Here is a 22,132-nt window from a genome sequence, read left to right as displayed (position 1 = left end):
CCTTGAAGTTGCTTACCCACACGAGTCAAATACGGGTGTATCGAAGGCCACCTTAAGGATACTAGCTTATTATGTAATAATTATTGTTTTACACGACTACGATTGTGATGCAAAGCAATTGGTTCAACAATGCCGAAAAATAGTTGGCAGCGCGCCCTACTCAGTCATTCTTCTAACGACTTCAAGTTGTGTTCTGTTTCTCGATTTAGTTTGCCACAAATTCTTGGGTTATATTTAGATTGAATCTATACTGACTACGATAGAATGAGAGCCTAGGAACCCTTGGTTTTCCTTCTTCGTCAATATTTTCCATCATTCAGGAAGCACAGTGACGTAATTTGAAAACGGAACGGATATTTAAAGTTTTCATCTTCCGGAAAATAATTAGACCTATTGAACAAAAACATTTGGGCAGTGAAGGGATTTTCGTATTTCGAAAAAATACAAAAATAATTTCAATGAATAGAAAAGTTCAAATACTTTCGAAGAACTCTTGTCAGATCCAAATCCTTCTTGCTTGTAAAAGTTATATGAAGTACTCAAAAGCTGTCCCCTGCATTCCAAACTAATTGAAACATTCGAATAATTTCTTCAGAAGATTTTAATTTTTTTTTAACTCAGGTGCCCATAAACTATATCCAAATTACTTCGGATTCCAGAGTATAATTTTATTTCTCTCTTCAGAAAAAACATCTCTTAGTTCGGGATCAAATCTGATTGAGCTATATATATATTTTGGGACCTCGTGGAAAAACACACAAATTCTTTATTTCGCAATCTACCAGCCAAAACAAATTTTAGTGGGGCAAGTGTGTATAAAATACAGAAATATATATATAGAGTTGCCGCAGTTTGGCCCAGAAATCCCAATGAATCTCATTAAGTGTTAGATTTTAATGATTTTCGGCATGTTAGCTTTCTTATTTAATCTATCGATGAAGCCAAAGTACCTTTCTGATTTGAATTATCCCTTTTCAACCATGAGTTTCAGCAAATCTGGTTTTGGAAGATACGAAAAAAATTTCATTAATCCCTTTTGCTTACGCATAGATTAGTCTGAATGTTTTTGTATGAGAACAATATTAACATCGTGAATATACGAAGCTATTTGGATATAATCTTGATGCTTGGTTTTCAAAATCTATGCTGGGGAAAGATCCGAAAGTAATGAAAGAGAAATGACTTTCTTTCTAATATCAGTGATCAGTATTAGTAGTACTTATATAATTCCTTGATCAGTCAATGGTCTCGATGGACCTACATATATTAAAAAAAGGAAAACTAGGTAACTTTCGCTAGTTTTTTTGCCACTGTTTTTTCCACGAATGAATTCCTGGTTTGGACCTTAGAAACTATAGAACATGCCAGCTTCAATCATGGCACATCAAATTGATTTCATAAATTCAATTTGCTTGTATCCTCCGTGTAATTTGATTATTATCGGTGCATAGTTTAGAAATCTTTGAAATTTGAGTAATAATGCTCTTATGAAAATATCTTGAATGCAATTAAACACTGAGGAATTTTCTTTCACTTAATTGAAGGTACTATGCATTGTGATATTTAGTGCATAATTTTCCCAAATAATAAGCTAAAAGTTGAGAAAAAATATCAAGAGCATATTCCCTTTGGTAGATATACTGCTCAGAATCCACTCTTCATATGACTTTTGGATCTCACCTCGTACAAAACCAGCAAATCCTATATGCGACAAACCGTTTCATAAATTCTTTTTTCTAGAAAGGCTCTAGGGCTGTATTTACGTGTCTCGAAGCCCCTCTAAGTCCGTTGTCAAGATGCCTAAGCCACCAGCAGGTCAGGAAGACGAAGATCCAACCCCATACTTGTTCGTGTCCCTCGAACAGAAACGTATCGACCAAACCAAGCCCTACGATGCCAAGAAATCATGCTGGGTACCGGACGAAAAGGAAGGTTTCGTCCTTGGAGAAATCAAGGGAACCAAAGGAGACCTGGTCACTGTATCAGTCCCTGGAGGAGAGGTAATGTCGAAGAATTCGCATGTCTATATAAACATTTCGAAAATAAATTATAATGAATTGTAATAAATCATTCTGGGGCACTCAAAAGTTTTCATCATTCAAGTAAAAACTGTTATTTATACCATATAAAGGAAGATTCATGTAATACAAATAAGAAAAGAAGAAGAATTATCAGTTCTAACACGTTCTATACAGGATGATTCTTCTACTTTTACAGATATTTCAACATTAGATTATTGAGGTTATTATATTAAAACACTCTTTTTCATTACCATTTTTTCCGATGTAGATAAATATAGCCATTCAAGGTGTTCATAATGAGCTATGCCATCCCTGGAAACCAGACACTGAAGTTTTCAAAGCATTAAATATACCAAACTTGTAAATAACAAATTCAGATTGCAAATCAGCTATGTTTATTTGATTTTTATTTCCAAGATTTTTATTTAGAGTTAAGAGGGGTCTACACCGTTTAAGTGGTCAAATCAAAAAGAGAAAATGAATATCCACTAATTTATATGGAGTTTTCATTATAATTCAATTCGATTAGTTCGTCATCTCGGAAAGTCAGAAACTTTTTTATTCGTCAAAAGGACAAAAAAATAAAAAAAAAATTTTTTTAAGAATAAATATTGATTCCTGTTATTAACTTTCCGAAGTGAAATTATCTCTTCTACGAATTTCCACGTGAAAAAATTTATCGAAAAGTCTCGCCATTGGCTACAATTCGTATCCTGGTGAAATTGAAAAAAGACCTTCTAATATTCGTTCAATTGTTCTAGCAGCACTCCACCTTCTGATGGCGAGAAAGTCCCGTGCTATAAAGTCCCCTTAATATTAAAATTTATATACTTTTCAACCTAAGCATTGGGCATTATCATGTCGACCTTAATGAGTCGGAAATTACAATTTACGAATTATATGAATACGAGGAAGTTGATTAATTGTATTGTACGGTGTCTGGTCTCCTTTACTATAAAAAACTAAAGATCATTACTAAAGATTCATGTTTTATCAGAAGAATATAATTTTCCATTTGGGCACCGATTCTCTGTATTCTATAAAGCTACTTGAAAGTTATATGAACATAATTCAAACATGCTAGGTGGTAATAACCTGAAATCCTGAAAAATATCATCACTGAATCAAATCTTGATGTTAGAGTAGAAAAAAACTTACGCCCTGAAAAAACTAATCGATATATCTTTGAGATATAAACTTCAGTACTAGAGGTTAACAGCAGTCGAAAATTGTATAGTTATATACCTTTCATCTATGATTATTTACACAAACTAACATATGTTTTCTGAGAGTAGGAAAAGAATTTCAAAAAGGAAAACGTTCACCAAGTGAACCCGCCGAAATACGAAAAAGTTGAAGATATGGCCGATTTGACATATTTGAACGATGCTTCAGTCTTGCATAACTTGAAGCAGAGATACTATGCTAAACTCATCTACGTAAGTACCTTTCTTCACTCTTATTAATCACCCTTATCTTTTCGAACAGACCAAGGACTTCAAGAAGGATCAAGTAACCCAAGTCAACCCACCTAAGTACGAAAAAGCCGAGGATATGTCTAACTTGACATACCTCAACGATGCTTCAGTTTTACACAATTTGAAGCAAAGATATTACGCTAAACTTATCTATGTAAGTCGACGAAGGGGAGAGAATTGTTTTGTACCCTGTGACGTCACCGATTGGACCTGAATTGACCACTAGAAAGATCTATGTAGAAGCATGTTCTCCAATCTCACCCTACTCTTCATCTTAGCGCTTCTTTAGGTGCTTCTAGTGGTCTGTTTTTCCTTCACAATACTCTGAACCCTGCTGGACCAGACTGAGTATTGGATCTGAATACCCGTTTGCCTGATGGATCTTTGACCCTGTGGATTTTGTTGTTTGATTTCCATCGATGTGTTGTCCCATAGTCTGTTTTCTTCTACGACATTTAGATTGTGTTGAGTGCGATTTATCTTTGTAGGATGAGGAGGATCGAGAAATCATCCAAATTCATTCATGTTTTTTGTTGTTGCAAAAAATGAAAATTTCTCAATCCTCAACATTTCATTTGAATACCGTGTATGCTTCCTGTTTCCCCTATGAATGTCCATTTTGTTTTTCTGTGTTGCAGAACGTCTCAAGGACCAGGCGAAACTGCAGTTTTGTGTTTTTTTTGTGTTTTTATTAGGTTGGATATGAGAATGTTATTTAGAAATTATCAAATTTTTTCGTCATTTCTAGACCTACTCAGGACTTTTCTGCGTTGCTATTAACCCTTACAAGCGTTTCCCTGTGTACACCAACCGTTGTGCCAAGTTGTACCGTGGTAAGAGGCGTAATGAAGTACCACCCCACATCTTTGCCATTTCTGATGGTGCTTACGTGAACATGTTGACCAGTAAGTTTGACTCGAATAAAAATTAAGGTTTCAATATCTAATGATCAAATTTTTCTTCCACAGACCATGAAAATCAATCTATGTTGATTACGTAAGTATTTCATCTTCTAAGTTTTATTCAAATTGAACAATGAAGTCGTAATGGCTTCGTTACTGTTCGTAATTTAATGGACTAATCAATTTATCCTTCCTCAGTGGTGAGTCTGGTGCTGGTAAAACAGAAAACACGAAAAAGGTAATTGCCTACTTCGCAACGGTCGGTGCTTCCTCCAAGAAGCCATCTGAAGAAGAAAAGAAGAAGGGTACCTTGGAAGATCAAGTCGTACAAACTAACCCTGTGCTTGAAGCCTTCGGTAACGCTAAGACCGTGCGTAATGACAACTCTTCACGTTTCGTAAGTATCATCAAATATTCATCGGTCTCTCATAATTCAATTTAGTCGTCATTCGATGATGATTCATGGTTTTATTCCGGTTTAGGGTAAATTCATCCGTATCCATTTCGGTCCTACTGGTAAACTGGCTGGTGCTGATATTGAAACTTGTAAGTTTTCATCATTATACAATTGGTTCATATCTGTTTACTGATTTTTCTTTGAAGATCTGCTTGAGAAGGCTCGTGTCATCTCCCAACAATCTCTCGAGAGATCCTACCACATCTTCTACCAGATGATGTCTGGTGCTGTTCCTGGACTTAAAGGTAAACTTCCTTCCATTTATTCACACCCAACAGAAAACCATATTTTGGTGAATCTCATCTGAAACACCGAGAATTCTGACCATTGGAAAGTTTCATTAGGGTGAAGTTCAAGTTCAGATCCTTTCCAAAGACCCATAGATGATTTTAGGTGTATCAAACCTTGATGGAATGTTAACCAATGGTCAGAATCCCGACCGTGAGGAAAATCATTACGTATACACATAACTTCGCATTACCACAGATCAAAACAACAAGTAACTCAGCAGAGAACCCTTTCCCAACTCCATAAATGTAACAAAAATTCTGATATTATCTGTTAATGACTTTAGACATGTGTCTTCTCTCCAACAACATCATGGATTACCATTTCATCGCACAGGGTAAAACCACAATTCCCAACGTTGATGACGGTGAAGAATGTCAATTGACAGATGTAAGCCACGCAAAATTCGACAAAGAAATTTTTCTCTTCGATTGATCTTTCAGTAGCTATTGGTGCAAATAATTAAGAAAATCGCTTTGAAATTATGTTCCGGATGATGTGTAACCTTGCGAAAACATAGCAGGGTGCCAAAATCCTCTGAGCTTTGGAGAGTTTCTTGTAGATGATTGTATTATTTGTTGTATTTGTTTTCGATTATTTGGAAGTGAACACCCACTTTACTCAGTCCAATATATAGCAGGGAATTGAGTTTGAAGGTCCTCTGTTTGAAGTTGTTTTATGTGTATGTCTTTGATTCCCACGTTAGTACCATTGTTCCTCATAAGTAGTCTTTAAGAGCCACCCCAAGACCCGGTTTTGCTATTTACCTGTGTTTTTTTGTTAAACGAACAGATATGTGTCTGTTGTCCAATAATGTCAACGATTACCACTTCGTCGCACAAGGTAAAACTACTATTCCAAATGTAGATGATGGCGAAGAATGTACCATCACTGATGTAAGTCTTCGATGTGCAACGCCTATCGCATAAAACATAGGTGTTACTAAGTTCATTTTAACTTGCAGAGCATCTTTTCCAGTTACACATGAAGACATGAAAACTGAAAACGATGCTTTTATTATTTAAAAGCATGTTATTCGGAAACAACACAGCAATAACCATGTACCTAGATGGTTAAAAAAAACAGCAGAACTAAAAGGAATAAACTCGCCTCTTTGTCATCATGCATCTTTCTTAATGAATTTACCACAAACTCTATCCTCTTAAGACTACTATTCTTTATTGTGTATGTTGAAGTGTTTTGTTGTTCTGTAGTTACTGTAGCACTAACGTTCTAGGACAGCCAAGAATGCCTAGATAAGAAGATGTGTAACATTTTTATTCTTTCGTAGAAAAATGCATTTTAAGCAATCGTATATCTGAGTACCCCTTCATAAATCAGGGAAAGACAAGGATACCAGGCGTAAATGACACAGAAGAGGCTGAAGTCACTGACGTAAGCAATCACAAACCCTGAATTCAGGGAGCAATCATCTTAATATCTAGGCGTCCTGAGCTCCCTGAAAAAAAGCATACTTTTTGACAATTTTGATGATATCGGTAATCCTCGCATCAAGAAATTTTTGCATCAACACCCATAACATACCCTTGTATGTGTTTCCCTACAACAGAAATACACATCAATTTTCACTGTAGATATCCATGCATATGGTTCACCTAAGTTTTTCATTTTATTTATATATTTTTTTCATCTGATTAGAGCAATCACATTGTAGATACCCATTTCATTTTTATTTATTTATTTATTTTTTGCATTTCATCTGAGTAGAGCAATGCCTGCTTAGTAATGATGTACACGACTACCATTTCGTCGCCCAGGGAAAAGTACAAATTCCTGGAGTAGATGATGCAGAGGAATTGGGTTTGACGGATGTGAGTAAATCCGTATCATCCTCTTTCATGTATCCCCTATGACAATTTCTAATTCTATTAGTGAGTCCTTGTATATCCTGTTGAATAATCAAAATGTCAAAAAGTTTCATTAATGCCTCCAAATTTTTAGCTTTATGTTGGAACTAATGAGTGTGGTAAGTGTTTCCATCTGTATATAAATTGAGTCATCTTGTATATAACTCTTCCTGGTCATATCAAAGTTTTGATCCTACTTTCAAACATTGATATGGCTTATTTCGGGGTTACCAGTATGGAGGTTTTTGTGAGCTTACTATCATGAATATCCAGGTTTTACCCTATTAAGTTTGCCCCTAAAAACCTCCATTCTGGACCTGTGAAATAAAAATTAAAACGCATTTTTACTTATTCTGAATTCAATTCAACAGCAAGCTTTCGATGTACTTGGTTTCACTCAAGAAGAAAAAGACAACATTTACAAGATCACTGCTGCTGTCATGCACATGGGTTGTATGAAATTCAAGCAGAGGGGTCGTGAGGAACAGGCTGAACCTGATGGTACAGAGGTATGAAAATTAAAAAAATGGCAAGCAAAAAACAACCAGACTGTAACATTCTTCTCGATTCTTGTAGGAAGGAGAACGTGTTGCCAAGCTTTTGGGTATCGACCACAATGGCTTGTACCAAGCCTTGTGCAAACCAAGGATCAAAGTCGGTAACGAATTCGTCACACAAGGTCGTAATGTCAACCAAGTATCCTACTCCGTTGGTGCCATGTCGAAGGCCATGTTTGACAGGCTCTTCAAGTTCTTGGTCAAGAAGTGTAACGAGACCCTTGACACCAAACAAAAGAGACAGCACTTCATTGGTGTACTTGATATTGCAGGTTTCGAAATCTTCGATGTAAGTTGACGAACATCAAACCATTCAATCATACAATGTCCATCATGAACAAATTATGAGTCATCAAGAAGTATTCCATTTTGATGTTTAAATACGACCTTATTCAACCCAAAGCAACAAGGGTAGGTTGACGATTATCTATTCAGTGAAATAAAATTTTTTAAATTACAAATTAAATGAAATGACAGAAACATCATCTTGCTCTTGTTGCTATGGATTGGATAATGCCCTAGCGTTCTAGCAACAATGAATCGAAGCTATATCTTTCATATCATTCATAAATAAGATTCTCTGGAAAGTTTTATCATTTGAATCTTAATCAAAATGGAATAAAATTTTACATACAACACGTGAGTTATAAATGTTTATTCATTCATTTAACTCACTTGTTGTATAAACAATTGTTATCTGACATATTTCACTTCAGATCACTCTTCATTCCACTATCACTTCTACTACATAAACAACACATTCTTAATCATAGTTCTGACAAAGAAAAAATGGGTAAAATGACACAAACAATTCGTAAAATAGCCACTTATAAGAATATCACTTTTTATACTGAAAAGTCCAATCCTGCCATCCCTATGCTTCTTAATAATTTGTTTTTATTTTATTTTGTTTCGTTTAGCTGAAATATACACAATCTTCTTTCCACTTATTTATTTTTTCATTTATATTCTTTACTAGTTTAACGGCTTTGAGCAGCTCTGCATTAATTTCACTAACGAGAAGCTTCAGCAATTTTTCAACCATCACATGTTCGTGTTAGAACAAGAAGAATATACCAGAGAAGGAATCCATTGGGAATTCATTGACTTCGGAATGGATTTGCTTGCTTGCATTGAACTGATCGAAAAGGTACTTCGGCTGCTTGCTCGCTCATTACTCTAGGTCTTTTACTCCCTTTTACACCACCTTTAACACCATCAAACAATTCCTTTTATAATGTCATTCAATGTTTTGTTTTTGTATGTGTAGTACAACGGTTTCGAACAACTTTGCATTAACTTTACCAACGAGAAATTGCAACAATTCTTTAACCATCACATGTTCGTACTTGAACAAGAAGAATATAAGAAAGAGGGTATTGATTGGGTCTTCATCGATTTTGGAATGGACCTGTTGGCTTGTATCGAACTGATCGAGAAGGTAAATGGGGGTTAACTAGCCCCCGAGTATGGCGCAGTTATCAGTGTTCGCTATTTTGTTGTGTTCAGCGGATAGAGTACAAGAAACTCTGACGTATTTTATTATTGTATGTGTCTGTCTCCATTGTGTCTTGTCCACCTGATGTGAACGAAAAATTATGTCGTTTCCTGTGATATGATTCGACATGTTTTTTGTTTGCGTTTACCCACGTGTTTGTGAAAAATGTATTTATGTAGTAGAAGCAGTTCCCCCACTGGACAATATAAGGAATTGCTGTGTGTTTATGTCTTATGTGTCTGTCTTTTGTTCCCAACCCACAGTTCAATGGATTTGAACAACTTTGCATCAACTTCACCAATGAAAAATTGCAACAATTCTTTAACCACCACATGTTCGTTCTCGAACAAGAAGAATACCAACGTGAAGGAATTGAATGGGCTTTCATTGATTTTGGCATGGATTTGTTAGCCTGTATTGAACTTATCGAAAAGGTAACTTGGCTTCTGGTACCAGCCAAAACAGATCTGCTCGCAGTTACCTAACCAGGACAATCCTCATTATATGTTAAATGTTTTTTCAGCTCTTCTTACGCTTCGCCAAATCAAGGAATATTCTTGTAAATTCCATGTAAACCAAATAACAATAATACTGCTTTTTTGTAGTTCAATGGCTTCAATCAACTGTGTATAAACTACTCAAACGAAAAAATGCAACAATTCTACAATCATCACATGTTCATCCTTGAACAGGAAGAATATGAGAGGGAGAGGATAAATTGGGACTTTATAGATTTCGGTTTAGATCTTCAACCTTGCATTGATTTAATTGAGAAGGTACTGAAGGTTCTCTAGGAGGAGGAGAAACAATTTCACTGGAAATTTAGCGAGCACTCGTATTATTGTCGCTACTATAGACAACAAACGCACCTAGTGTTGCTGCACCATTAGAAATCATAGTTTATGCACAGTTCACTTGAATATCTAATGATTAATTAATATTTATCCAGGAAATTCCCAACTGACTTTCTGCCTTAATTAGTAAAATGAGAATAGAAGAAATTACGTGAGGTTTTGAAGGGAATTTCTTGGAGATGTTTATTGAAGTTTTTCTAACTATTTTTTCAAATCTAGCCCATGGGTATCCTCTCCATCCTTGAGGAAGAATCTATGTTCCCCAAAGCTACTGACAAGACCTTTGAGGAGAAACTGAACACCAACCACTTGGGTAAATCCCCCAACTTCTTGAAACCTAAACCACCAAAGCCTGGCCAGCAAGCCGCTCACTTTGCCATTGGACATTATGCTGGTAATGTAAGTATTTCTTCGAGCACATAAACAAACTTTTATATTTTCTGTCACTATAGTAATGACGTTCTTCATTACAGGTACCATACAACATCACCGGTTGGTTGGAAAAGAACAAGGACCCCTTGAACGACACCGTTGTCGACCTTTACAAGAAGGGTACTAACAAATTGCTGGTAGAGATCTTTGCTGATCACCCAGGTCAATCTGGTTCTGCAGCTGATGCTAAAGGTATAAAAAATATATGTTTCCCATCTTCACAGGTTTCAGAAGATATCCTCTGTAGAAGTTTTTCGACATTTTATACATCCATCAACATTATTAGGTGAACTGAAGACTATAAGCAATTATGGTAGTGTTCTGATCGTAAGTGATCAAGAAATACCAAATGGAAGTCTTCAGTTTCATAATGAATAAATGTAAATACTAATTTATTATACCAATTTAGGAGCCAAGAGGCCCAAAGGTTCTGCTTTCCAGACTGTATCCAGTTTATACAGGGTACGAATAGAACTTTTACCCAGTATAGCTAAGCAGGTCTAACCTTTTACAGCTTGCTTCATGCAAGAGCTGTATATATGCAAGCACTGTATATAGCGACTCATGCTATTTCCGATAATTTAAAATAGGTATATAATAATGCACTCTATGCAGCAAAGTATCTACCATTTCGATAAACACGGATGTACCTGGAATTTACGGGGTGATGCCCTTTTCCGGTATAAAATTTAGTTTTTGTTGTGATTTCTAATGATTTATGATGTAACAGGTGGACGTGGTAAAAAGGGAGGTGGTTTTGCTACTGTATCCTCCGCTTACAAGGTATAGTTAATTTCTGAAAATCATTCAATCACCTTGTTGTTTTTTCCACATAAACAAACACAAAAAGAAACCATAGCAATCTGAATACGTGCAAAGATTGCTCCAACTCATGTTGAAGACCATGATTTCCACATCCACACCATTTCACCGAATATCTCTACGATACACTAGAGATTTTCCATCATTTTTTATGTAAAGAGTTTCCTAGTATGGAGTTGTGAGTTTTTTCAGTCTATGTTGGCAATAGTTACCACTTGTACAATCATCAATAATTAACTACTTGAAACTGGTATACTTAGTTGGATTGCTTGGAAGTAATATGAACTAAACCAAGCCGACCGCTTCAAGAACTAATCTTTAATGTGTATGCCTTGTTTTATCGATAACTCTTAACACTATAGCAGTAATGAAAGGTTGATATTTCATTTTTATTCTTCAATAAGAACATATTTATGTTTTTTCACAAAATTCCAGCAATAGGTAGTTATCTATTGTTACTTCAGTTTTCCTTATGAAAAATCAACCAGCGTTGTTGCCTGTAGTGAAACTCGTATTAGGTATTTTTTTCTTACATTAATTCTCATCAACTTACACAACTACAATAATTCCATGTTGAATTTACGAACAATAAAATAAAAATCGCTGCAGATCACTGATACTCTTTTAACCACAGGAACAACTTAACAACTTGATGACCACCTTGAGATCCACCCAACCTCATTTCGTACGTTGTATCATTCCCAACGAAATGAAACAGCCAGGAGTTATCGACTCACACTTGGTTATGCACCAGTTGACCTGTAACGGTGTACTTGAAGGTATCCGTATCTGTAGGAAAGGTTTCCCCAACAGGATGGTCTACCCTGACTTCAAACTCCGGTAAGTACGAAATTCAAAGGAGATTCACAATTCAAAAACACTGAAACACTTTGCCGAGACATCAACACATGATTTTTGGTTATAAAATCAAAATTTCAAACGATAAAAGTTTTAAATTTTCCTAGAGTTTGAACCCTCATCATCCAAAATATTGTCAACTATTTGCTTTGAGTTCGAAGATTGAACAGTTCGAATTTATTTTATTTTCATACAGCTACATGATATTAGCCCCTGCTACTATGGCAAAAGAGAAGGATCCTAAGGAATCTGCCAGAAAATGTCTTGAAGAAATTGGGCTTGATGGTGACAGTTACAGAATTGGACACACTAAGGCAAGGGTCACACCCCTGTATAAACGTCCAAAAATGTCTTTTGTCGTATTTACTTATTGATTTGTTGCGTCTGGTTCTCGTAGATCTCCATGTTAATTAGATACCCAATGAAATATTGTTTATAGAAATCATGTCTTAAAAGTGAACAGTCCACTAAACCCCCTTGACACATACCATCATAACATGACCCTCTTTACACTAAATCAACCATTCCGAAGAGTCCGTGTTAATTGTTGTTACCTGTTTTACCTGTAGTTATAAAATCTTGAACCCAGCTGCTGTCACTAAGGAAGCTGACCCTAAAAAGTGTGCCGCCCATATTTTGGATGCCACAGGTCTTGACCCCGAAAATTACCGTCTAGGACACACCAAGGCATGTCCCCATGACATTTGTGTTTTTGTTTTTCACCACTACTTCGCCCAAGAGACTGGCGAAGCTGATTTATGTTTTGATGTTACCTGTTTGTTACCTTTCTCTCTGTTATGTACCTTCACCTCTCTGTTTTTGTGTATTTTGTGTTTGTTTTATCCCTTTGTGTTTTTCATGTTTTGCTTCTTCACTTGCTGGAAACAGATACAAAATTCTGGCAGCAAGTGTGGTTAAAGATGGAGTTGCTGCTGAAAAAGCAACCACATTAATTTTGGAAGCTATCAACCTTGATAAGGAGCAGTATCGTCTTGGAAAGACGAAGGTATTTCTTACAGAAAAACTTTGCTCAAATGCTCTTGAATACCAGCTGGTAAATTGAGTGAAATATTGTTCGAAAACAAATTTTCAAAAACAAGAAATAGTCAATAAGGTCGATGAAGAAAAACTTTTTATCAGATATTTTAATAAGAAAAATTTGTTTTCGAAAATTCCTAACAGTTTCAGTGGTTGTAGCTGCTTTTGAACTCGTTGCAATATGCTTATGAACAAAGTATTACGTTGGAAATGTATATATTGACTATTGAACACAATTTAGTTAATCTCATCAGAATTTCCAACGTGATACTTCGATAATTACGGAAGGGGCAATCTTTAATTTGGAAAAAAATAATTAGGTATTCTTCCGTGCTGGAGTGTTGGGTCAGATGGAAGAACTTCGTGACGAACGTCTTGGAAAGATCGTTACCTGGATGCAATCTTGGGCACGTGGTTACTTGTCCAGGAAAGAATTCAAGAAACTACAAGAGCAACGTTTGGCTCTCCAAGTTTGCCAGAGGAACTTGCGCAAATACCTCAAATTGCGTACATGGCCATGGTACAAACTCTGGCAGAAGGTCAGACCACTCCTCAACGTCACCCGCATTGAGGACGAGATTGCGGTAAATATCTTGAGATTATTCGGTACTTGACAACTTAGGACTATCGAAATTTGACTTCTGGACACTGGTTGAAATCTCGAATGCTCTTATTTTTTTCAAATCCGAAATTGTGGGTAATAAGCCCCCATTCTATTCCTTTGATACTGCGATTGATTCAGAAATCAAAATTTACCGCTTCAAACATAAAGAAGAAGTTCTTATTGCTTACTGTGCTAAGTGAACTTTTTGCTCTAGTATCTCAGGAAGATATTCAGAGTTCTAGTGTATCTCCACATTTATATTCCCCGTTTCTACAGCTTATATCAAGAAAATCTGAGTTGTAAGAACATGCTTCTACATAAATATGGTAGAGCAAAGGTTTTGGAAGAAGTAGTGCAACTAAATTCGACTGCTTACCAATTCTCTCCTATGACTCAAGACTTCTCGAAGTCATGTGAGTCATTTTCCCTACATCAGCCTGATTCATATACGCACCTTCCAAAATTATCAATTTATGAAATTCTATCTGACATCTTCCCGAAATAAAATTCTAAAAAATGTTTGATTCGTCAAACACCTGAATCGCCATGTTTCACCCACACATGCTATTAATCAACTTCAATTTTATTCTTGACTTTCTATTTCTAGAGTCCCTATATTTCGTAAATACCAATCTAAATCAATTTGGTACACATTTTTAGTGTTTATGACTCCGATAACTTCATCCCAAGTCTACCTGAGTTCCTACTTCGTATTTCTTGGTGGCTCTTGACATCTGATACGATCCCAAAGTTGGCTTCATATAACGAACTTATACACCAATCAACGTACGTCAGAATTCGTATTACATTCTCCGATTTTGTAATCAATGTTCGGATTTAAGAATCTGGTTGAAAGCCCAAAAATAAAAACTCACCTGTGCTGCGTCCTACATCAGGTGTCTAAATATAACTACCCCTCCCTAAACTCATCATTAGTTTATGAAGTATCGCATACTTCTATCATCTTTCATCAAATCGGGTTTCCAAACCTACGCAGATTAATTTATAGGTATCCAGAAATTTGAAAGAGGGGAGTAGGTAGATGGGTTACCAGTTGCGTCTTGGTCTTCATACGCCGCGGGCACTTCTTAATTCTTGCGGGTCTTGTGCCACTTATACGACTTCACGAAACGAAACGCTACTTTATACATCGCGATGACTACCACATCTGAAACAGAAAACGAAAAACCAATGAACGACATCCAGAGGAAACTATCTGATCGAAACGAAATCTTGCAGAAACTCGAAGAGAAGGCAAAGAAGGCTGAGGAAGCATACGAACGCGAATCCAAAGCCAAGAAGGAACTCGAGGCCCTTTACGCCAAGCTCTTGGCCGAAAAAACCGAACTCTTGAACTCTTTGGAAGGAGAGAAGGGATCCCTTTCTGAGACCCAGGAGAGGGCCAACAAATTGCAAGCCCAGAAGAACGACTTGGAAGCTCAACTCCAGGTAGGTTTCAAAATTTCATTGCTACCTTCGAACTCTCTCATTCGCAAGCAACAAATTTAATGATCATTGAGGAATCCTTCAGTATGTTTGCTATGAGAATTTTGAAGCTGAAACTTTCATTAAATAAAATGAATCCACATCCAAATTTGTTCAGCAACGAATTATCCGTAACTTGAAAAGCTGTTTCTGAAAAATAATAAACAATTGATACGTAGCGAATAAATAACTATTTCAATCCAATATGAAAATTTTGTTGGAAATCTCTAGAATTCAGAGGAATAAGAAGGCAATAATTAAAATTATCCAGTTTCACCGAATTTCTGCCTAAAAATATCCAAAATGTTTATTTAATTTGAACGCTAGATATTATTACGAGATCAGTGATTGTTTGTCGAACAATGTAGATTTTAAAAGCAACCAAAGTTTGTGTTAACACCACATATTTCATGATTAAACCGATGAGAATCGAATTTATGGATAAATATCAAAGAATCTATTGAGCGCTATTTTAAGCTAGTTTGTGTATATTAAAGTACATCCTTTGTTTGTTTCTATTCGCGTCGAAGCAAAAGCAACTCTCGAAATACCTTTTTTTGTTGGAAAATGAATGAAATGATTCAATCTTAATTTGATATACTAAAAATAAGTGTTGACTCACAGAAATATACTTTCACAAATCAGCGTATTCATATAGGTGATCAACCTGGCCTTTCGCCAATCCGAGGTGTTCTTTAATGATGTTTATCCGAAGTCGAATCAAACGCGGAACAGCAGAAGATTACGAGATTCTGAATTATCCTCACCGAACCTCATCCAAAATTTCCTCATTTCACAAACTCACTCGACAACCATGCATAAGTCTCCTCCTGTTTTAGGAAACCCAAGACCGTTTGAGCCAAGAAGAGGATGCCCGCAACCAGCTCAACCAACAGAAAAAGAAGTTGGAACAAGAAATTGGCGGTTACAAGAAAGACATCGAGGACTTGGAGCTCAACCTCCAGAAGGCTGAACAAGACAAAGCCACCAAGGAACACCAAATCAGGAACTTGAACGATGAGATCGCACACCAAGACGAACTCATCAACAAGCTCAACAAAGAAAAGAAACTTTCTGGCGAAAACAACCAGAAAATATCTGAGGAACTCCAAGCCGCAGAGGACAAAGTCAACCACCTCAACAAAGTTAAGGCTAAGTTGGAACAGACCTTGGACGAGCTCGAAGACTCTCTCGAAAGGGAGAAGAAACTTCGTGGCGATGTTGAGAAATCCAAGAGGAAGGTTGAGGGTGACTTGAAACTCACCCAAGAAGCCGTCGCTGACTTGGAACGTAACAAGAAGGAGTTGGAGCAAACCATCCAGCGCAAAGACAAGGAGATCTCATCTCTCACTGCCAAATTGGAGGACGAACAATCCGTTGTTGGAAAACTCCAAAAACAAATCAAGGAACTCCAATCTCGCATCGAAGAATTGGAAGAGGAAGTCGAGGCAGAACGTCAAGCTCGCGCCAAGGCTGAGAAACAACGTGCTGATTTGGCCAGGGAATTGGAAGAACTTGGTGAACGTTTGGAAGAAGCTGGTGGTGCCACTTCTGCCCAAATCGAACTCAACAAGAAACGCGAAGCTGAACTTGCCAAACTCCGCAGGGACCTCGAGGAATCCAACATCCAACACGAAAGCACTCTTGCCAACCTTCGCAAGAAGCACAACGATGCTGTTTCCGAAATGGGTGAACAAATCGACCAGCTCAACAAACTCAAGGCGAAGTGAGTATCAATTACCTATTCAACATCAAAATACATATTTCTCTTTCCTCATTCACAATATGGACACGTAAACATTCACAAAGGACCCTTTTTAATTTGATCTTAAACTTAAATTCAAATTTTGTGTAATTTAGGGCGGAAAGAGATCGTGCCAACATATATACCGAACTTCAACAAACTAGATCAGCTGTTGAACAAGTCGGTCGAGACAAGGTACTTTTGATTGTCGTCACCTTTAATTTTGTTCGTTCATGTATCCCACCATTCCACCCTTGTGTCTGTTTTAAATTGTACATGTGTTATTCTGTTTTTTATTAATTCCTTAGGGCTGAAAAAGAGAAGGCTCAATACTTCGGCGAACTCAACGACTTACGTGCATCTGTGGACCACTTGGCTAACGAAAAGGTACACAAGAATTGTTGGGAGTCGCTCTAGCCGCTTACGCTTTCAGATATACCCATAATTATTTCAGCTCTATGGAGACTAAATGCTACAAATGTGTGAACTCTAATATTCTTCTCTTCTAATACTTACTGTTGAATTCATTGTGTTTTTCCAAGAAAATTTGAATGTTTTTCTGATTTATCCATTCTTCAGGCTGCTGTCGAAAAGGTATCGAAACAACTCACTCAACAACTCAACGACGTTCAGGCTAAACTTGATGAAACCAACCGCACACTCAATGACTTCGATGCCGCTAAGAAGAAATTGTCTATTGAGAACTCCGACTTGCTCAGACAATTGGAAGAGGCCGAATCTCAAGTTTCCCAACTCAGCAAGATCAAGGTATCACTCACCACTCAATTGGAAGACACCAAGAGGTTAGCTGACGAAGAAGGACGTGAACGCGCCACCCTTCTCGGTAAATTCCGCAATCTCGAACACGACTTGGATAACATCCGCGAACAAGTCGAGGAAGAAGCTGAAGCTAAGGCTGACATCCAACGTCAACTCAGCAAAGCCAACGCTGAAGCTCAATTGTGGAGACAGAAATACGAATCTGAAGGTATTGCCCGTTCTGAGGAACTCGAGGAGGCCAAGAGGAAACTGCAAGCTCGTCTGGCTGAAGCTGAAGAAACCATCGAATCGCTCAACCAGAAAGTGGTTGCTCTCGAAAAGACCAAGCAGAGGTTGGCCACTGAAGTCGAAGATCTTCAACTCGAAGTCGACCGTGCCAACGCAATCGCTAACGCCGCTGAGAAGAAACAGAAGGCATTCGACAAAATCATTGGAGAATGGAAACTCAAGGTTGACGACCTCGCCGCTGAACTCGACGCCAGCCAGAAGGAATGCAGGAACTACTCCACCGAATTGTTCAGACTCAAGGGAGCTTACGAAGAAGGACAAGAACAATTGGAAGCCGTCAGACGTGAGAACAAGAACCTGGCTGATGAAGTCAAGGATCTCCTCGACCAAATCGGCGAAGGTGGACGTAACATCCATGAAATCGAAAAGGCCAGGAAACGTTTGGAAGCCGAGAAAGACGAATTACAAGCCGCCCTCGAAGAAGCTGAAGCTGCTCTCGAACAAGAAGAGAACAAGGTACTCCGCGCTCAATTGGAACTCTCCCAAGTACGTCAAGAAATCGACCGCCGTATCCAAGAAAAAGAAGAGGAGTTCGAAAACACCCGCAAGAATCACCAACGCGCTCTCGACTCCATGCAAGCCTCCCTCGAGGCCGAAGCCAAGGGTAAAGCTGAGGCTCTTCGCATGAAGAAGAAGTTGGAAGCTGACATCAACGAACTTGAAATCGCATTGGACCACGCCAACAAGGTAAGAACTGTAATTAACAACTTTTACGTTCGATGTTTATACGGTTTTTCTGATTTAGGCTAACGCTGAGGCCCAAAAGACCATCAAACGCTACCAACAACAACTCAAGGATACCCAGACTGCCCTCGAAGAAGAACAACGTGCACGTGATGAAGCTCGTGAACAACTTGGAATCTCTGAACGTCGCGCTAACGCTCTTCAAAACGAACTTGAAGAATCTCGCACCCTCTTGGAACAAGCTGACCGTGCCAGACGCCAAGCCGAACAAGAATTGGGAGATGCCCACGAACAACTCAACGACCTCTCTGCTCAAAACTCATCCTTGTCTGCCGCCAAGAGGAAACTCGAAAGCGAACTCCAAACCCTCCACTCAGACCTTGATGAACTCCTTAACGAAGCCAAAAACTCAGAAGAAAAAGCCAAGAAGGCTATGGTTGATGCTGCCCGTCTAGCTGATGAACTCAGAGCTGAACAAGACCACGCTCAAACACAAGAGAAACTCCGTAAGGCTCTCGAAACACAAATCAAGGACCTCCAAGTCCGTCTGGACGAGGCTGAGGCCAACGCCCTTAAGGGAGGAAAGAAGGCCATCCAGAAATTAGAACAACGTGTTAGGGAATTAGAGAATGAATTGGACGGTGAACAGAGGAGACACGCTGACGCCCAGAAGAACCTCAGGAAGTCTGAGAGACGTATTAAGGAGTTGAGCTTCCAGGCTGAAGAAGACCGCAAGAACCACGAACGTATGCAAGACTTGGTAGACAAACTCCAACAGAAGATCAAGACCTACAAGAGGCAGATCGAAGAAGCGGAAGAAATCGCCGCCCTCAACTTGGCCAAATTCCGTAAGGCCCAACAAGAACTGGAAGAAGCTGAAGAACGTGCTGACCTTGCCGAACAGGCTATTTCCAAATTCAGGGCGAAGGGACGTGCCCCATCAGTTCCCAGAGGAGCCAGCCCCGCAGTAAGTTCTCAATTTTTATTTATTTCCTCAATTTCATATCGTTCAAATTTCACTTCCAGACAGATAACACTGTATGCCCTCATCTTCACCCTCAGCTCACACGAAAATACTCAGTTCATATCATTCCTTCTATGATCTCTCATTTTTTATACTAATTTCTTGTAGCCCCAACAAAAACCACGTTTGCCGATTGCGTTGGAGTAACTGGCTTACGAAGTAAGTGAGGATTTTCGAAGTTTACAATCCTCGTCCCCCCTGTGTACATTCCATTTCTTTTTTATTCGCCCACAATGTTGCTTTTGTGTCTTGAACTATTTGTCCGCAATGCAAGGGAACAGTGATGAAATTCACCAAAAAGTTGTCCAAAAGTCTGCTTTTGTTTTTACCACTCATGTATTCTGTAGTTACATCCGAATTTCCTGGTTTTATTTCGAACCTCATCAAATCCTCCATTCATAATCGAAACCAGAAAAATCGATTCATGCTTAGAAATTACCAAGCTCTCTGTCGGATATATTAGATACTTACCAATTTTTCTTTACAGCCTCGCCAACGCCCCGCCATGGATGGTTTTGGAACCTTCCCACCAAGGTTCGACCTTGCAAATGAAGATTTTTAAACTTAAGCACTGTGTTAAGTAATTAAGGACTTTCCGCTGAACATCTCACGCGTAAATTTTTCAGTTCACCAACATTCTTTTTTTATTTTTTCTTTGTTTTTGAAAAATTCCGAAGACGTTACGAATGTGTACGAGACAAGGAGAAAATGGGAAAAATGAGACACGTATTTCCACCTATATAAGCCCTATTCGTTCTCCGTGTTTTGCGTACCAAAGAACGTAAATTTAAATCGTAGGTTCGTTCAACATGTATTGTATATGTGTGAATTGTATGGATTAAGGCACCAATAAAAGATTATATTGTTTCTGTATTTATTTTACGAGTGTTATTATGTCATCCTTCCGTCATCATTCTTTTACACTCTGTATTTATTTTAATGTTAATTGTTAATTATTTATGTAAAATAATATAAACTATATTGGTACAACTGTGTTTTTCTCAGTAACACCTTATTCTTACTTCAATAAATATGGGGGCTATCTAAATTTTATACCTGCTACTTGTTTTCAATATAATATAAGCTGCCGTAAAGCGCAAAATAGCCTAGCCTGAGGTTTTTTGAGCATATATTTATTCAGATGATGAGACGGGAATTTTAACACATCCCAATAATGCAATGGTATGGTGCCAAGAAATCCAGGTAGCATGGGAAAGAAGGAGAATGGTACCTATTTCTTTTTTATTCCAGAACACGTCAACACATGCTTAGACCCTAAAGTTTATACTCTGCAGTTTCCACAATGGAAAAATATATGATTTTTCTGTTTTCATTCCTACTAGTTTTTCTCCTTATTTCTCACATTCTTTCCATTCTTTCGCAAATTTTTGGAGAAATAAAAAGATTCACTCAAACATTGGTATTCAATTCAACTCTGAAATGAAAATAACACTTATACCAAACTTTGTTTACAATGAGTTCTGAACTAGAAAAAAATCAAAAATCGTTAACATTTGAAATTATTCATGAATAAATGAATTACCACCTTATTTCCAGGTTCCTTTTGATCTCGCCTCGTGAAAAATAATAAATGGAATAATGTGTTTTCTACCTTCTTTTACAGAAGGTAGAAGTCATCAAAATAAGTCATTTCACCAAAAAATGTCTATATAAAAGATGACTGAGCTACAACCTCTAGAAGTTCAGCCAAATTTCATAACAATTCAAGTACAGAACTGTGAAAGGTGTTTTCGGCATCGAAAAAAAAAGGAAAAGGAAACAAAACATAAACATATGGCTGGACAATGGTTCAGTACATCCGAGTCTATCTGATAAGTTGCATCAGGTCACTGTTTATTGAAACTACTTATCTTGACAAAGTGCTATTATTGTTACCCCATTCCACTCCATTTTTGAGACGATTGTTGAAGGGTTTGAACAAGAAGAAGATTGTTATGGTGATGACCATGGTGAAACAATTTGTGAATAATTTAGACCAGTTTTATTGATGAGTATTTGAAATAATTTTCTATTTTTTCATACTTAGTCCTAAGTATTTTTCTGTCAGTTGGTATCGAAAGGAGCCCTCTCATAAAATCCTATAAGTTACTAAATGAGGAGAAGAATTCGGCAATGCTAATTTTCCATCATCACGAAATAAGTTTTTCCCTTGCTTCGCGATAATTCAGATAACAAATGATCAAAGGTCGTAGAAGATCTATTTCAGTAATCATTATCAATTTTTTCTCAACTTTGTCATTTTGAAAGTTTTGTATAGGTGATTTTTGGTGAAACGGTTCATTTTCTGTTAAAAAAAACCTCACCTTCAGATACACCCTGTTGTAAGAAACCATACAGGTTCCACGGAAAAGTAGATCCATTATCAAAACAAACTCATTAATTAAAAAAACTAAAAGCGAACAAAAAATGTTATGGACACAATTCTTCTA

At 37.5% G+C, this 22,132-nt stretch overlaps 1 protein-coding gene across 36 annotated transcripts; it reads left to right on the top strand.

The window, feature by feature from the left end:
• Nucleotides 1-1,717: 1,717 nt before the first annotated feature.
• On the top strand, nucleotides 1,718-20,669 carry LOC123316910 (myosin heavy chain, muscle). Of its 36 annotated transcripts, XM_044903221.1 has the most exons (24): nucleotides 1,719-2,000; nucleotides 3,510-3,653; nucleotides 4,248-4,404; nucleotides 4,468-4,495; nucleotides 4,600-4,798; nucleotides 4,884-4,947; nucleotides 5,005-5,103; nucleotides 5,433-5,536; nucleotides 7,386-7,523; nucleotides 7,591-7,860; nucleotides 9,333-9,503; nucleotides 10,143-10,322; nucleotides 10,397-10,547; nucleotides 11,086-11,138; nucleotides 11,812-12,017; nucleotides 12,605-12,722; nucleotides 13,394-13,657; nucleotides 14,917-15,126; nucleotides 16,002-16,888; nucleotides 17,215-17,293; nucleotides 17,486-18,661; nucleotides 18,720-19,625; nucleotides 19,791-19,841; nucleotides 20,170-20,669. In XM_044903221.1, exons 1-23 carry the CDS (start codon nucleotides 1,797-1,799, stop codon nucleotides 19,827-19,829), a joined length of 5,847 nt encoding a protein of 1,948 aa, XP_044759156.1. In that variant the 5' UTR covers nucleotides 1,719-1,796; the 3' UTR covers nucleotides 19,830-19,841; nucleotides 20,170-20,669. The 36 variants fall into 36 exon arrangements, with proteins under 36 accessions (XP_044759154.1, XP_044759149.1, XP_044759148.1 ...); XM_044903219.1 differs by lacking the exons at nucleotides 11,086-11,138; nucleotides 12,605-12,722; nucleotides 17,215-17,293; nucleotides 19,791-19,841 and adding exons at nucleotides 10,765-10,817; nucleotides 12,924-13,041; nucleotides 17,023-17,101 and having other exon boundaries at nucleotides 1,718-2,000; XM_044903214.1 differs by lacking the exons at nucleotides 9,333-9,503; nucleotides 12,605-12,722; nucleotides 17,215-17,293; nucleotides 19,791-19,841 and adding exons at nucleotides 8,551-8,721; nucleotides 12,924-13,041; nucleotides 17,023-17,101 and having other exon boundaries at nucleotides 1,718-2,000.
• Nucleotides 20,670-22,132: the final 1,463 nt, after the last annotated feature.

The sequence above is a fragment of the Coccinella septempunctata genome, chromosome 7 (genome assembly GCF_907165205.1).
Source record: "Coccinella septempunctata chromosome 7, icCocSept1.1, whole genome shotgun sequence".
Classification (NCBI taxonomy): domain Eukaryota; kingdom Metazoa; phylum Arthropoda; class Insecta; order Coleoptera; family Coccinellidae; genus Coccinella; species Coccinella septempunctata.
Note: the sequence above shows the minus strand (reverse complement) of the source record. Positions and strands in the feature narration are given on the sequence as shown.